At 26.5% G+C, this 16,857-nt stretch overlaps 1 protein-coding gene across 5 annotated transcripts in view; it reads left to right on the top strand.

Moving 5' to 3' along the window:
• Window positions 1-16,857, top strand: part of LOC129964298 (ankyrin repeat, SAM and basic leucine zipper domain-containing protein 1-like) — a 34,819-nt gene that overhangs the window by 12,468 nt on the left and 5,494 nt on the right. For 2 of the 5 annotated variants that reach the window (XM_056079073.1, XM_056079072.1), the window contains exons 2-6: window positions 8,087-8,300; window positions 10,284-10,406; window positions 11,662-11,773; window positions 12,615-12,726; window positions 13,464-13,598. In XM_056079073.1, the coding sequence (XP_055935048.1) occupies window positions 8,087-8,300; window positions 10,284-10,406; window positions 11,662-11,773; window positions 12,615-12,726; window positions 13,464-13,598 (696 nt within the window). Of the gene's footprint in view, window positions 1-1,127; window positions 1,242-6,830; window positions 6,913-8,086; window positions 8,301-10,283; window positions 10,407-11,661; window positions 11,774-12,614; window positions 12,727-13,463; window positions 13,599-16,857 lie in introns of those variants that run through there. The other 3 variants (XM_056079075.1, XM_056079076.1, XM_056079074.1) reach the window with 3 other exon arrangements.

Below are 16,857 nucleotides of genomic sequence, written 5' to 3'. Positions count from 1 at the left end.
ATCCATGTATTAAACTCTATTAACTTCCTGGATATGCAATAGGCGACAAGAAGATAATCTACCTAATTAAAGTGTCAAATTTTATTTACACTGAAAAATTTCTTTGGGCTTGAAATTATTAAATGTTGGTTTAAAGAAGGGCTTTTAAACTTGTAATAGAGGAATCTTTCGTCAAGAATATTTAATATTTGAAAACCAATTAAGAAAATTCTATTGATGTAAACTATTTCATTGAAATGTATTCTGCGATTAATTGTTTTAAATTTCATTCCATTTATCATCAATTCATGATTCTTTTTCTTTTATGATCAGGATAAGTTACACTGATGTAAATTACATTTTGTTTGCTTTCCAGAAATTAACATTTCGCAAAAGTCACTGTTTTATTCGGCATCAAATATGTTGTTATATTATCATCATCTCTTGGATCCGTATTTAATATAAGAGTGAATTGAATTGGTACACTGATCATATATTTAACTTTTTTTTATTTACACTGCGAGGTTCTTTCCAATATAGCTTTATTGTTGTTTTGAAACGAAATGTAAGTAAAACTAATCCGCAACTCAATTCTGTGCTATTAGGAGACGCCTTCAGTTTTGGGTAGGTTTTATTGTATTATTTCAACTAATAGTTTCGTGGGATGCTTGTGCATTCCATGTAATTTATGTATCGGATTAAAACGCCTATGAATGACTCAATTTAACTTGAAAAATATGGCTATTGGATGCACGAACTGGACTCGGAACCGCAGTTAAGGGGTTAAGCAACCCTGCATTAAACGAGAAAAAAAATTGCATGCATTTATATTCAACTCCATGCTTCTTTTTCAGTTTTCCGAATTGGTTTACATATTTTTCAAAATTCCTGATTAGATTGTCGCCTGACTCATTTTTGTTTGAAGTTTTATCTTATCGGATTAGTAAATTAAAGAGCAAATATTTCGCCTCTTACTATTAACGTTTTTTTTTAATTTTTTTTTTATTATTATTATTCTAAAGAATTGTTTCTTTTATTGCTTTTGTCTCAGTGTTGGGTATGGTTATACACGTGTCGTATTTTTTAAAGAAACAAAATCCTGACGGCAATTGTTGGCAAGGGTGATGTTTCCTTTTGCCAACAACTCGTTGGGCTTCGTCTAAATCGTGTTGAGGCATGAATGAAATCGCGTATCCCTATAATTCCTCTCTAATGTTCTTTAAAAATAACAAGATCTCTCCAGGTAGAGCGACAGTCGTAAGGTATGCTTTTGTTGTTGCCGCTGTTTCTTTTTCTTTTCTTTTAACTTTTATTGTAATTGCGCTTGTGCTTTTACATTATCCTTCAAAGAAATGACGTGTGCAGATTATTTATTTCTGTGTGCTATTTTACTTTTCTATTCTTTTCTATACATTTGCTCAGATGTTACTGCAGTTATAATGATGTTAAAAGCGCTTGATAACGAAATAATAAACATCCTAATAAAAATATCACATCTAAATTATTTATAATAATGTTTGTTCAGGTATGATAAGGAATTTAGAAGTAATAATATTCGTAATTATAAGACTTATTTTAAAATTATCTAACATATCTGTTTTGATATGAAAAAATGGAAATAAATTTCTTTCTATTTTTTGCGACTATTTTTTTATGTTTCTTTCGTTATTTCTATATCTGTAACTTCAAATATAAACTTACATGACATCTATACAAATAATGTATCGCAGTTATCAGTAAATAGATACAGTGCCAATAAAATCTCTCCAAAAGATTCTTAATGCAGGATGCAGCGTTGACAATTTATAGAAATCCTGTTTTCTCCATAAGTTTCGTTTCAAATCATTATAGGTCATAATAACTTATTAAGTCAAGTTATATGATCTTTTTTGAAAGAATAAAAAATTTAATCCTTTAAAAAAAGGAGGGAGGGGCCTCTTCAATGTTTAGAGCAGGGATTTCCAAACTTCTAAAGATTGTGATCCGCGTATTAAAAACTGAATCTATAGCGACTTTATGGGCAAAAGAAAAAAGAAAAAAAAATTTATTAAATATAATTTCAGTCATAGAAGCAATATTTCTGTTGTGTGGCTTGCTGAATATTTTTGGAAATTGTGGAAAGATACATTATACATTCAAACTCTTGTAGCGAACCATTAAAAATTGATTATCTACTCACCAGTGGGTCGCGATCTATATTTTGGGAATCCATGTCCTATAGAAGGTTCCTATCCCATTTTTAATTTCATGAAACACTCATCTAAAGATCTCAAAATCATAGTTGTCAGATCAGAATGGAAAAATAATGTTAATCCGTAAAAATTAAACGAGAGAGAGAGAGAAAGAGAAAAAAAATTAAATTAATTGAAGAACTGCTTAAAACAATGGTATTAAGAATAGTGATATCTTTTCTAGAAACGAAATGACTATAGAACAAATTGATTATGTAAAAAAATAAAAAAAAACCTCTTTAAAAACAAATATTGCTACAAATAGTTTGATATAATCCCCATTAACTCATTTTTTTTATAAAAACTTTTTACTGATCATAGTCGAAGAAAATGAAATAGAAATCTTAGATCTGGTGATGAAAAATGTTGACCTAATATCAAAAGTTGATATTAAAAAAACAACAGTGTACTTGATTTTTGAGTATAAATTTTAAAATTCATGCATATAAATAAATATATTTATATCGAAATAAAAATGCCAGATCAAATTTTTCAGAAGGGAAGGACGAAGGAGAGGATGACCTGTTTAAAACATGGCTGTGTATCCTAACTTTTTTTTTTTTTTTTTTTTGTAAAATTCTTTGGGCGGTTCTGTTTAATCTCTATACCTTTGAAAAGATACTCAAGCAATTCTAAATACCTGTACAATTTTTAAGTTTTCTAAATTCATGTTTTTTTTTAATGATTAATGAGCGTTTTTAAACATACAGGCCATTCACTCTATAACTTAATTATCATCAGGTTGATCTTTCTAAATGCTATGATTGTTTTTATTCAGTTAGTAATTTCTAAGCCACATAAATATACAATGAATTATATAAAATGTATTCTTCTATTTTTCATCTTATTTATATTCAGGTCATATTTTTTATAATTGATTCTTCAGTGGCACAATCTACTGTGTATCTAGTGGAGGATATTTTGAGTAAAAGTTGGGAATTATCCAAGTGCCACGATGAGTAGTTTCAACTTTGTGTCTTGAAATTTCACTTGTTTGATCAAAATACACCTGTTTTATTTATTTATTCAGTTTTCTTTCTTCTGATTTTAACGACAGTTTGTTCAGATAAAAAAAGTTTATTTGTAAGGCATATATATGTGTTATTTCGTAGATTCCATATCTCTGATGATTTTTATTCTTGTCCTGCAATAAATCGCTTGTTTACTTTGCATTTGACTCTTAAGGTTTTATCTTTTATTTATATTATTTATATAAAAAAAATCAATTCAGAATTAAATTATTACCTTATTTTTAGCTGGGGAGTAGATATGTAATAGAAATTTGTGAGCATATTAGCCCAAGAGCTTCGAAACATAACTGAAATTTAAAGCGAACGTCTTGAAGGGGTGGAGGATAACACATTTATTAATGAGTATGCGAGAAAATTGGGGGGGGGGGGCCATTTTTACATGACCATTTTTAAACTGTATACCTAGAGTATTAACATTAGATTAAGAGAACAAATTTCTAACATAGTGATAGTTACAGGTTGGCATTATCTCTGTAAATTGATACATGCATGATACATTTCGAATGTTCAAAACGCCCTACAGATCAGACTATTGGACATGAAAATATCAAATTTGATGCATTGTTATTTTTTGAGTAAGAGATGTTGACTAAGATACGGTTTTTCAAAATAGATTTTCAAATAAAATCGGAATATTATCGTTTCTCTTTGATAATTTAGGAATTTATTGCACGAAAAAGAACATTTTTACATCTCTTGAAAATGCAAAAAAGTGAGCTTTTCAATGATATAAATTTTACTTCCAAATATTTTTTTAATAAATTTTTTTTAATGTTCCAGCTACAGTTTACTATCATACTTTTCATTGTTTTTGTAACTATATATAAACCTATGCACATTTCTTCAATATTAAAATACTTTTTTATAATTTAGAATATATTTTTCTAAAGTAACATAAAGACAGTCGAATCCAATCTAATACATTTTTATGCTACGATGCTTTGTACGATGTATTAGATTATGTACGATATTAGATTACGTACGATTCCCTTAAAAAAAATTTTTTTTTAGTTGTGCAGTTGGTTTTATTGAGCCATTTTAATTATAAGAATGAAAAATGATTAATCTTTATTGCTTCTTTATTTTAACTATGTAAAATAGTTTGAAGTGAAAGTACTGTCACTGATTTTATGACATTTTGCTTTAACCCGTTAAATCAGTGTTAGTTGTTAAAAAGTACATGATTAGAAGTAGAAGGAAAGGAATATATAGCATTCAATAGATGTTTGGGAATATGGAATAATATTTTCTACGAAATTGGCCACCTCGTCGTTATCGTCCAGACATGAAGATGTAAATTGATGAAGTTCTGACAAACTAATGATTAAGATGAAGAGGCAGCATTGTACTCTGTTATAAACTCGCCGGATTTCGCCCTATTAATAATTTTTTATTTATTTCTTTCTAGAAAGGAAATATAAGATATGAAACATGAGCATTAAAATAACTTTCTAAGCAGAATGCGTCCAAATGCCATTTAGCATACTTGTCAGCAAATGTCAGTTAGCATTTCTTTGTCATGTTGTCGAACTGTTTTATCAGAAGCGGTAATATCGTTCGGCAATTAGAACATTTCCAATAAATAAACGATAAGATTGTACTGTTGTATAAATTATTGTGACTCATAAAATTTTGATACAAATTATTTATTTAATAGTTATTCAAAGTATGTATACTTTTTTTTTTTTTTTTTTTTTTTGAAAATCCGATTTGAGTTTACTAATTTTGTTTATTCAGTTTTTGCGAAATTCATATTTATAAGGTGAACAATCTCCTCCTGCATTATATTTTCATTTTATCACAATTACTAAAAAAAATGGCTTACACGAACCATATCCCCTCTGTAAAAATAACATGTTATTGTTTCTTTAAATATTTCTTATTTTAAAGTTATTGAACTAGCTGCCTTCAGCGAACCAGCGTTTCGCTCCGTATATTAATACCATTAATTTTGTCATGTCAAGCAATTTTATTGAATTATATCATTATAATGAATAATCATTAAGTATAATCTTGAGAATAATTATTCTGTAGGATTCTTGAAGAAGTACCCAACTTATTAATCAAAAATTTGTGTTAGTCTTTTTTGATTCAAAGCAACAAAATGAATTCATTTAAATTGGCATAAAATAATTATATCGTTTATCGGTCAAAATATATTAAATGAAGTAATAAAAAAAGTTATAAAGTGTGATAATACATCTAAACACCGTTTATCAATATTAACATACATAATTATTTTTAGAAGTTTGAGAAGAAATATAAATTTTATTTTTGCATTTATTCTTAAAAGTCTAAAATTTTTTTCAATAGCATACAAAAACAGTGTTTTAATTCGCTTGAACATAACTATTTAATAAATCACGATTTAAAATATAATGGAAATAAAGAATTACCGCAAATATTCTAAAAGTCATTTATAACATAGTCTTCTCATATTTAAAAAAATAATAATTTTTATTAGAAATTTTGTGTATTATTTTATAAAAAAAATATTTTTGCTTATCAAAAAAATTATATATGACTAATAACAAGATATTATGGCGTAGGAAAATATTTTTTTTATTTCATATTTTTGGTGACATTACAAAATGGAAAATAATAATTGATACAAAAAAAAAAAAAATACTTGATTACGAAATGCATTTGAATGCCAAATAAAAAGTTGTTAACAATTTAAAATTTTTGAATGCGCTTCTAGAGGCATCATTTTATAGACAATACTGAAAACTTAATCTAACGGACGAACTACTTATAGAAATGAACTGAACTTTTGCATTCCACATAAAATGGCCTGTTCATTGATTTATGCCTAAAATGTTGGTGTGTTGCCATTCAAAAATTTTTACTTTTTAATTTTGAAATATTGTATTGTACGTTAAAAATTACTTTTCAGTTATAAACATTTTTGTTTGTAGAATATATCACATTTCTATTACAAAATATTTCAGATCAATAACTATATTATTGTTCAAAGTATGGATAAAAATCCAAATTTTTATTTTATCATTAGAATTGCAAGTTTTTTTAGTTCATAGTTTCGAAACGAATAATCTAAAGTAATGAAATTTGGTTTTCCAGCATAGTTTGTGATATAATTTTCAAATTTCGTAAGAAAAATTGGGCTTTTACAGTGGAAATTTTGAAGTTTGTTTTTATTTCAATATACGGATGATCCTACATGACATTTTTACTCAAAAATCAACAAGAGTATGTTGATCGCTTTCGAATGATATTTTATTGATATACAATGCGGAAATAAAGCTTGTTGTCTAAAGCTCCCCGCTGGACTGTAAATGGACTTGGAATGTATTCTAAACGACAAGAAATACAGCTATATTTAATACTCGTCACACTAGACGTTTCGTTATGCGGCCTATTCTTTTCGAAGTCACGCGTCAATACATAGGTGCTCTCCTACCCTATGAGAGCTCTTAATATAGAACTCCCAACGCTCTTATTATTTTTTGTTTCCATTAGAGATCAGTAAAGAAAAGGTTGCTACTGTGAAAAAAAAAAAAAAAAAAAAAATTGGAAGAAAAACACCTGGTGACAGCTCTTTTAATAACTGGTCTCTTTAAGTAGTGCGTGCCTAAAATATTTTATTTGTTTATTTATGAGACTTGGAAGGAGGACTTTTTTTTACAAGAGAGGAGAAGCTATTGAGATCAGTGAGCAGACAATTTCTTTTTACTTTTGTTATAGCATCATTTTGTTTGAATTTTGTATTGTATAACATAACAATGAACAAAGATGAAATAGTTTAATTTGTTCATTTTTTTTCAGAGTTATAGCAAAAAGGATTAATGCAAATTTATAATAATAAATTCCACCTTTTTAAAAAATAAAAATATCACTGAATGGGGGCTAATATTTTTAGTTTATAATCTTAATTTTAATTTGATGCACTTCGAGCAGCCATTATTCACCCTACCTATGTCACTGATAGCTTCTGTAGTAATATAGTAGTATTATGTAGCTTCTGTAGTAATATAGTAATTCTGTAGTTCTATATAAGAATTAAAAATGTTAAAATCATTGTTCCAAGAAACTGTCAAAAAGTATTTGTCTTTTAAATTTTCTCTCAGATCTGTCTGTAACTACTTGAAAATGTTATATCCAAAGTAGATCACTGTAATAAAAAAGGCTTTACCATACTTATGACTTAATAAAGCCAGTTACCTGCACATCATTTTTACAGTTATAGCTGCTAGTGTTCAAAAATTAAGGACATGAGAAAGGGCTTCATTAGACACCTTGTTTTTCAAACTCCGAAATTATAATGTACATTGAGCAGTTAAAAGTTTCATACAATATTTTTGATATAATTTTGATTTATGCTATGTTTATTATCTATTCTAGTTAAATCAAAACTCTTTCCTCTCTCTAACATCCCTTACCTCTTTATCTTCCTCTCACTTCAATTTTTGTGAATGTTTCTTTGTGTTTATTTTATGAAATCTTATGCTTTTTAAATGAGTCACTCAAACACTTGAGTTTTAATGATGATATGAATGAGTATGTATGCTATGTGAAGGTACAAAATCTTTGCAAATGTTTATTGATGATATATATTTAAATTATTGATGAATCAGCTTTGGATGTTGATATTTATATGCTGTTAGAATTGAAACATGTAATTATTCTGTATAATTTTTCAAATGCCTTTGATAGTTAAAAGAGAAATAATGGAGTTAGTTAATAGTGGGATAATAAATGTACATTAGTCTTGTATTGATTTTGTTGTAATTCTAATTCAATTTTGTTTTTTAAATTTATTCTAATTATTTTGGTTTATTTTATGTATTTTTATATTAAAATTATAATTTTCTATTTTTTTTTCAGAAGAACCACAATAGTAATAACTTTGGTAAATATGAAAACAGGTACAACAACAATAACTACAGAGGATCCTCTAAATTTCGTCCACATTATAGAAACAGATATCAACAAACTCGACGACAGTGCCTTGATTATGAAACCTCTCAAATATTAGATGATTTACGCTATGCTGTAATGCAAGGAAACTTGGATACTATAAAAAATATCTTATCTAAAGGTCTGTTTTCTGATGAAATCATTTTCTTTTAATGACATCTTTCTCAGCTTCTTCAGAAATGAATTTCAATCTAGATAAAAGAAGTTTTTCTTTAATTATGTCTTATTTGGTTCATACTGACAGTAATTCAGTGATTAATCTGAAAACTGTAATTATTTCTTTATCTTCTTATAGTGTATTTTTTTTTTGTTATTGTTTGGTATAAATTGATATTTTAAAAGGTTTTTGTTTATTAAATTGCACTATGCTCCTACCTTTTTCTGTTTTTATAATCCATAGAACTTTATTCTCTAGTTTAAACGTATCTTTTGACTTAATTCTATGAATTTACCATAAATTTCTCTTGAACTTTCAATATTTGGTCGTTTACAAATTCCTTAGTTTTTCAATGTTTCTAAAAATTGTTGATTTCAATTTATTATAAATTAAGTACATTTAATTATAAAATTATATAAATTATGAAAAAACTGTTTTCCTAATAAACTCCAATTTAAATCAAATTTTCATCATGCTTCTCAGTTTTTATAATTTTATTTTGAAGAAAGTCTAAACATATAAACTGTATGATGCTTAAGTCTTTTAAGTGATTAGTATCTTTTTATATTTATCAACATCTTTAGTGGGATACCATATAGTTTTGGGCTTTTACCATATGGCTTATGCTAAAGCAGACTTTGCTTTACTGTGTTATATATTTATCGATATTCTATAATTTAAAAAAAATTAAGTTTTGGTACTTATTGATTCATTCTTTTTTTTTTTTTTTCAATTATTTGTATTTGTCTTCCTTGTTTAAAAAATTATAAACACTTTTCTTCAAATATCTTTTTAACTTCATATTTATTATTTTTATTTAAAAAAAGGATATTTTAAACTATGGTTCTGAGAGTTTTAATAGTTGGTTTGTATATTATCTTTATTTTGCTATTTTTTATTTAATAATATTATAAGTTTTCAGTTTATTTTGATCTTTAAAATTCCTTAACTGAATAATAGGATTCATAAAATGCATGTAGACATAAAACAATGTTGTTTGGAGTAAAACATTTTATTTTGCTTATGAAACATTCAGTGAATAATTTTTTACTAACATTTTTTCTTTCTTTAATTTAATTTCAGTTATTTTTATTTAATTTTTTATTTCATAAATTTAGGTACTTAAGAAAATGTCTACAGTAACTGTGATTTCCTGCTTTTTTAAATCTAAGTTATAACTTAATATAGAATTCTATAGACTGTGGGAATTCTAATTGGCAGTATATTCAAAGTTATTGGATATATCATTCTGTATAAATAATTCACATATGATCCTAACATATTTAAAAAGTGAAATAATTGATTGAAATTTAACTTCAATATTCTATGCATTGAAACTGTTTAAAATAAAAGTTGTTTCATTTCAGAAACTTTCTGTTTCATTCTTCTCTTGTGATTTAGTTACTTGTAATTTTCTACTTAATGCTATTTTCATTTGTATTTGTAACTTAGATATTTGCTGTACTAGGAGGGGGACACATTGACCCACAAAATTGCAATATTTTTGATTGTTGTTTGACTTATATAATACACTTTATAATAAAAGTTGAATGTACACTTTGTCTCTTTTCTTTTAAAGTCAGTTTAATTTGATTGATTTTTGTGTGCATTTCATTAATATATAATAAAATAATTGTAATGTTCATCTAATTTGTTTTTAAATATAAAATTTTTATTGGTCTAAACATTATATTTTTCATTATAGTCCCTAAAAATGTCACTATTATTTTTAATTTTTTTAAAAAAAGTTAATGATAACTAATTAAATCATAGGTATATTTTTGTTACCAAAAATCAATGGAAACATTTGATAAATTCTGAATATTTGTTTCTTTATGTATTCTTATATTTATAATGAAATTAATTTTTTTATTAAAGTGCAGTATTTATTAGTGTTTTTAATATTTTGTGATAAATGCACAATTGTTTGACTTTCTTCCCAATTAGGAATTTGTGTCGATACTATTCTCAAGGCTGGATGGACTAGTCTTATGTATGCCTGTAGTTCTGGTCAAGCAGAAGTTGTTGCTTACCTTCTAGAAAATAAGGCTGATCCTAATTATCATAAAGGTATTTTAATAATCTTTAAAGAAAAAAAAAATCACATAATACTGTATAACTTCTTCCATCAAATTTCTAAAATATATTTTTGGGAATATTTATATGAATTACTGTGATTTGAATTGATGAATTCTAAATCAAATTTTTTCATTTTCTTAATGAGGGAGAAATGTTTAATTGCTAGTAAAAAAATTAACTTCAAGTCATTTAAAGGTGCATTACAACATTGGTATACCAGATGTATTACTTATTTTGTATCAAGATTTTACTGTTCATAAGTTATTTTAAGAAATCAACAGGTAAAATCTTAAGTTTAAAAAAAAAAAAAAGTAAAAACTGAAAACTAATGAAAGGGAAATGTTACACCGGAATCCTGAAGAGCTATTATTGGCATCTCTTTGGGGACTTTATTATACATTAAAATCTGAATTGGTCTTAATTATTTACATATTCCTCAGTTGCTGTTTTTCAATCTCCTTTCAGGTCTATGGCTTTTAATATTCAAGCCTTTTTGATTGTAATCAACTAATCTAACTCTGCAAAAGTTCGAGTTACATCTTTAAATAAATAAATAAAATAAAAAAAAACTTTTGTGAAGGAATGATTAAAGTATTTGAATATTAAGATGTATTGTGTAATGTTGTTTTTCTTAAATGAAATACCATTCCAAATTTGACATTGCTTCTCTCTTTATTGAAGAGATAATTAACACTTTTTAAAAAATTCTTTTTAAACAGTGGAAAAAGAATGAAATATTTTTAATGTATTAAATTCAAATTAAGCTATTTAATCCTTGGATTAGTTTTTCATTGAAATCAATTTCTAATCATCAGTGAATTGAATCAATTTCATATCATCAGTGTTTGAAAAGTAAATTTACTGTTAAAAATCAATAAAAAATGAAATTGCAACACATTGATGAAAGTTAATTTAATTTTTCTAAAACATTTTAATGCTGAAATCTGGTAATTGTCCAGCTCAAATGAGAAACAGATATTTGAAACAGTTTAAATGGGCTTATTATTTTATCTGTTACTTAGTGAACTATGATAATTTTTCATTGTGAAATAGAGATACTTTAACTGAGATAGATTTTTCAACTGAGAAACAAATAACCATTTCTTTTTAGTAAGCTAGTATATATTACTGCTGTGGGTTAAAAAATTTTAAATAGAGATTTTTTTATTAAGATCTCGTTGGTGATTATCTTGTTTTAGTCTGCTGGTGATAATTTATGTAAATAATTCTTTTATGATATTCATAGATATGTTTACTCCTTTAATGGCTGTATGTGCAGCAAAGAAACCTGAAGAAGATTTAGTGAAGTGTTGTTCTATACTTTTGCAGCATGGAGCCAAAGTTAATGCACATGAACGGTAATTATTGGCAATGTAAAAACTAACATTTTGTTCTTTTGTTACATTGATATTATGTTCATAAAAGCCATCCAAAAAGAAAAGATTTTATTAATTGCTTCCTTTAGAATAAAATAAGTTAAAAAAAAGTATTTCTTTAAAAATGTGCAGAATCATATATCATCAAGATAGAATTTTAATTGCCATTTAGTAGGAGGGGGGGGGAGATAAACGCAACAAGCCTCATTTCCACAATAATTTCATTGTAGTTGTGACATAAAATTATGCCACTTTCTTCATAGTAGCTAATATAACTTTGATAATATATATTCAATCATTCTAGTAAAATAAAATTATTGAAAATATGAAAGTATTAATAATAATTGAGAAATTTTGTTTTGGAATTAAGTTTTGAAAGCAATACTATTTGTATTGTTAAAAATGCATAAACTATTTTTTGAATTTTCTGCTTTAGTTGTTAATTAATCGGAAGCTCAATTTCAAACCTACCTTTAGATTTCGGATAATCATATTCTGTTTTAATATTTTTTATTGTATACTGTATGATTTGGCTTATTCAAAAATTAAATTAAAATTTTGTCCCCTTTTTTGTTAATATGATGTTAAAATATTGCCTGTGTTGTTTTGGTTTAATACAATGTTAAAATTTAAATAAAAAATATTTTCTTCATGAATATTTTCATAATTTGAGTATGTCACTACCTATGAGGCATACTCAAATCAGGCCTCCACTCTGTATGAGGCAGATTTTTTATTCCTTAATATGAATTTTATTAGTAAATTAATAACTTTTTCTTTTATTATACTGTATAGTTGATATAGCTGTGTCACTGTTTTTCAGACATTTAACAACACCATTAATGTTTGCTGTAAGAGAAGGGCATTCATTTCTTGTCAAAGAGCTTCTTAATCAAAATGCAGATCCAAATTTGCGAGATAGTCGTGGAAATACTGTGAGTAAATTATTGCATTTTACTTTTTCATTCAAATCATGATGGATTAGGATATGATGTTTTAACATACATCATATTCTAATTCTCAGAATGTAAGGAAATTCTCAGAATGTATTGAAATAGGGAAAACTTCATTCCAATAAAAAGATTTTGATCTGTTTACTGTATTGCCTCTTGAAATAAAAAAAATATATATATTAATGTTTTAAATTTTGTTTCACTCTCTAAAAATATTTACAAATATTTGTATTGATATGAAAGAATTAATTAATTAATTGCTCTTAGGTGTAAAATAAAATATTGCATTGTCTTCTAGAGTATTTAAAACATGAAGTTTCAAGATTTGATTAATTAATTTTAAAATTTGATTTTGAACTAATATTTTTTTTGTTTTATTGCATTTTACCTGAATTCTGGTATATTTAAAACTTTATTTAAATGTATACTAAATGTCTTTTACTAAATATTTTTACATTACATTATAAAATTATTAATTAATTAATTAAGAATTAACAAAAATATTATGAACTGTAATTTTTAAATGACAAGAAATTAAATGTTTTTTTATATATAATTGTCTAAATTGTTCTATTTTTGTAAATTATGTAAACTTGAGGCTAGTTTTTACAGTAATATTTTTTTTTATATTAGTCAGAAATTTGCAATTAAAATTATAATGATACTCCAAGTTAGTTAAGGAATTATTTAATTATTTAGTATTCCTGTCATTTTTATAGGCTTTAGCTTGGGCAGCATCTAGTGGATATGGCCAAATAGCAAGACTTTTAGTTGAGAAAGGTGCTGATGTAAATATATGTAATAATATGGGACAATCACCTGTTGATCTAGCTTATGAAAACGGTCACAATGAGGTCAGTTTGGCACTTTTTTTTTATTGTATTTACCTTAAATTTTGTTATCTTTGAGTATCTGATGCCTGTACTATTGATCTGCTTAAAAAGAATGTCTCCATTAAAATGGCATTCAGTACTATTTCTCCCCCCCCCCCTTTTTTTTGCATTGTTTTTAAAAAACATTTTTTGTTCGAAATTTGGTTTTGGATTGAGAATGAGAGAGAAAATTTTAAGTAGTTACTGAAAAAAAGAGAGAAAGAAATATAAATTCTGTTGAAATGTATATATAGCAGCTTATTTAAAATAATTTTGAAGATTTTGTTTTGTTTTTGAATTTGAACATTTTAATTTTGGTTAGTGTTGTATTTTGCAAAATTTGACTGCTGTGAAAAAAAGAATAAGTTAATCATTCAAGTTTTTCTTTTTAAGTAATTAGGATTTTTTGCATTTTGATTGATTGATTGATTGTCATTCTTGGTTGATTGATTCTGGATTATCATTCATTATAATAGTTTTAGAGTAATAGAAATTTTCAAATAGTTGTGATAGAATTTACATAATTTTAAATCAGTTCAATAGCATAAAAATGTTTTAATAATTTTCAAACTTTCAACATCATTTAAAAAGTAAAAACTCTATTAAAATGCATTAGTTCTGTGTACTGCTAATTTAAATTTTTGGTGAAAATCGAATATAAAAATTTATTTTAGTTCAAAAAATTACAAGCTATTCATTTTAAAACATAGATGCTTAATTTAATGCTTCAAAAATCTGAATTTCCTTTTGTGGAGTGCACAGGATTCAATACTGGGAAGAAGAAAAAAGCTAATTTAATTTTACATACTTTATGTATACTCATTATAATAGTTTAGTCTTTAGTTAAGTATTCATTATTCACATTAAAATTTACATTGAAGAGAACAATACCTTATGATCCTTTTCCATGGGAGAAATCTTCCTTATCATTAGAAATCTGGTAGTCCAAAAATACATGTGCCAATCATAGAAATATAAATAATTTTAGGATGATAATCAGCTTCATCAGAATGTTTGTTTTTACTCTTATCATGGTAAATGATTGTGATTTAAGTGTGTACCAAAAAGCAGATTGTCATGGCATTAATGACAGAAAATTAACATTTTGAAAACATCAAAGATAGTCAACTTATTCTCGTACTGTGGTATGTGAATAAGTTCATTTCAACTCACTATCTTGTGAAAATCAATGAGGATGGGAGTCTTGGAACACATTTAAACTCGATGGTCTTTCGTTTACAGTTGTGAGCTATAATTAAAGGTTTATGACATGATACATGTAATATATTTGACATGCAAAATTTACTATTTGTTAGAAAAACACTAAGGATTAGGAAAAAAAATAGTATAAGTTTATTGAAATAAAAAGGGATTATTATTATAAAAAAACAAAAAGAAACCTGTGACTAATTTTAGTCAACTTGCTTTTCATCATAATCCAAGCCGATCATGAAGAGTGCAGGGAAAAAAGGGGGGAGGAGCTAATTATAAAATTTGCAGTACTTTAAAAAGCCTGAAGAATTTTTGTAGAACTTGGTTTTTATTTTGCATATATTCTGTGGTTCCTATATCATATAAGTACAGTTTTCCTAACTTTTGATAGTAAAGATTAGTTCTTCAAAATCACTCACAATTGAAGCACTGCCTTTGACTATAGTTAAGTAAAAAACTCAAAACTTAGTTCCTTTCTCCTTATCTTCATGGTTGATTAGAGGTACTTTAGTCTGGAATTCTTAAGTATATATTTATTCAAGCCTGTTTGTTTTCTGCTGGCATAACTGAGTTCTGTACATGATTTTCGTGATTTTTTTTACCAATTTAATTGTAATTGCAATTCTAATATTTCCTGATAGAATTAGTCAACCATAATTGTGATTTTATTCCAAATCCTATTGCTGTCATATGTGGTCTTGAAATTAGAACTTGGCATAGTTTTTGCAGACAATATTGGATATGAGACTGCACATGTTCTAAGAATCCACTTTTATTTTCTTGTATGGCAAGTACAAAAAAAGTTTGTAATACTCAAAAAATCGAAATTTGAGATTTTGATAAGTTTCCACATTTCCATGAGTTTGGAAAATGTCTGTCTATCTGTGATGAAGGTGTTTAAAAATTGCGTTGAGTGAGGAAGAAATTCATTATATATTCTTTACACCAAATCTGTAAATTTCTGTCAGATTTTGAACAAAATCCATTCAGAGAGAATCTGCCTATCTGCTTCTTTGATTATGAAATAACACAACAAATACATAGAGAGCTAGATGTATAAAATTTAATATAATTTATCACCAAAAATATAGATTTGTATCAAATTTTGAAATAAATCTGTCAATGGATTTGATAATCTATCAATCAGTACTTTCAAAAGCTTGTAAATGCAATAATTCAAAATGCAAAGACTTATTTTTTTTTTTTTTAACTACAATTGTAGTTCTGTCTCAAATTTTGGTTTCTGTCGATTGGAAAAATGCGTCTAAAAAACAAATTCAATTTTCAGGTTCTAATAACCGCAAGCTAGGGATCTTTCACCAAAAATCTCGCCAAGGATTGCTTGATAGATTCAATAAAAATGTTAAATTCATGCCAAAGATCAATATTTTGTAATTATTGTGCACAAATGCCATGCAAGGCATTTCTTTCCTTTGAATGGCACTTACCCAAGATCCACAATTTTTTATGGAAGAGAGGAATAACACTTTTATTTGAGAGAACTTTAGAATGTTTTGAGAAAATAGCCTCCTAGTTACTTGGCATTACCATTATTTATTCAGTGATTGTGAGCATTGTCATTGAAGTCTTGTACATGGAAAAACTATTTCCTAGTCAAATTATTTCTCATATCAGTGGATGGTATTTTTCTTACTTCACATTAGTGACAAGAGTCAGAATTTATCAATAGGAAGGAAACAGTTCTTGGATTAATTGACCAACCACAAACCAGTTTAGGCTGTGAAGGTGCAGTTATTCTGTAGAAGATATTCATTTAGTCAGCCCTAGAATAATGTAGTTGTGAGCAGCACTATGAGAACTGCTGACTACTTGAATGCTACTCTGAACCAGTTTTATGGAAATCTGCTTTTCCCCAAAAAAACCAAAATTGTGTGCACAGGTTTTCAGGAATATGATTTAAGAGCTCTAACTACTGTGCTGGCTACCAAAATCAAATATTTATGGGGTAGTTCCTTCAAATTCGTAATTGACTGAGATGTAATTTGTAGATATTGTCAGACTTGTGTGG

The sequence above is a fragment of the Argiope bruennichi genome, chromosome 3, assembly GCF_947563725.1.
Source record: "Argiope bruennichi chromosome 3, qqArgBrue1.1, whole genome shotgun sequence".
NCBI lineage: Eukaryota > Metazoa > Arthropoda > Arachnida > Araneae > Araneidae > Argiope > Argiope bruennichi.
Note: the sequence above shows the minus strand (reverse complement) of the source record. Positions and strands in the feature narration are given on the sequence as shown.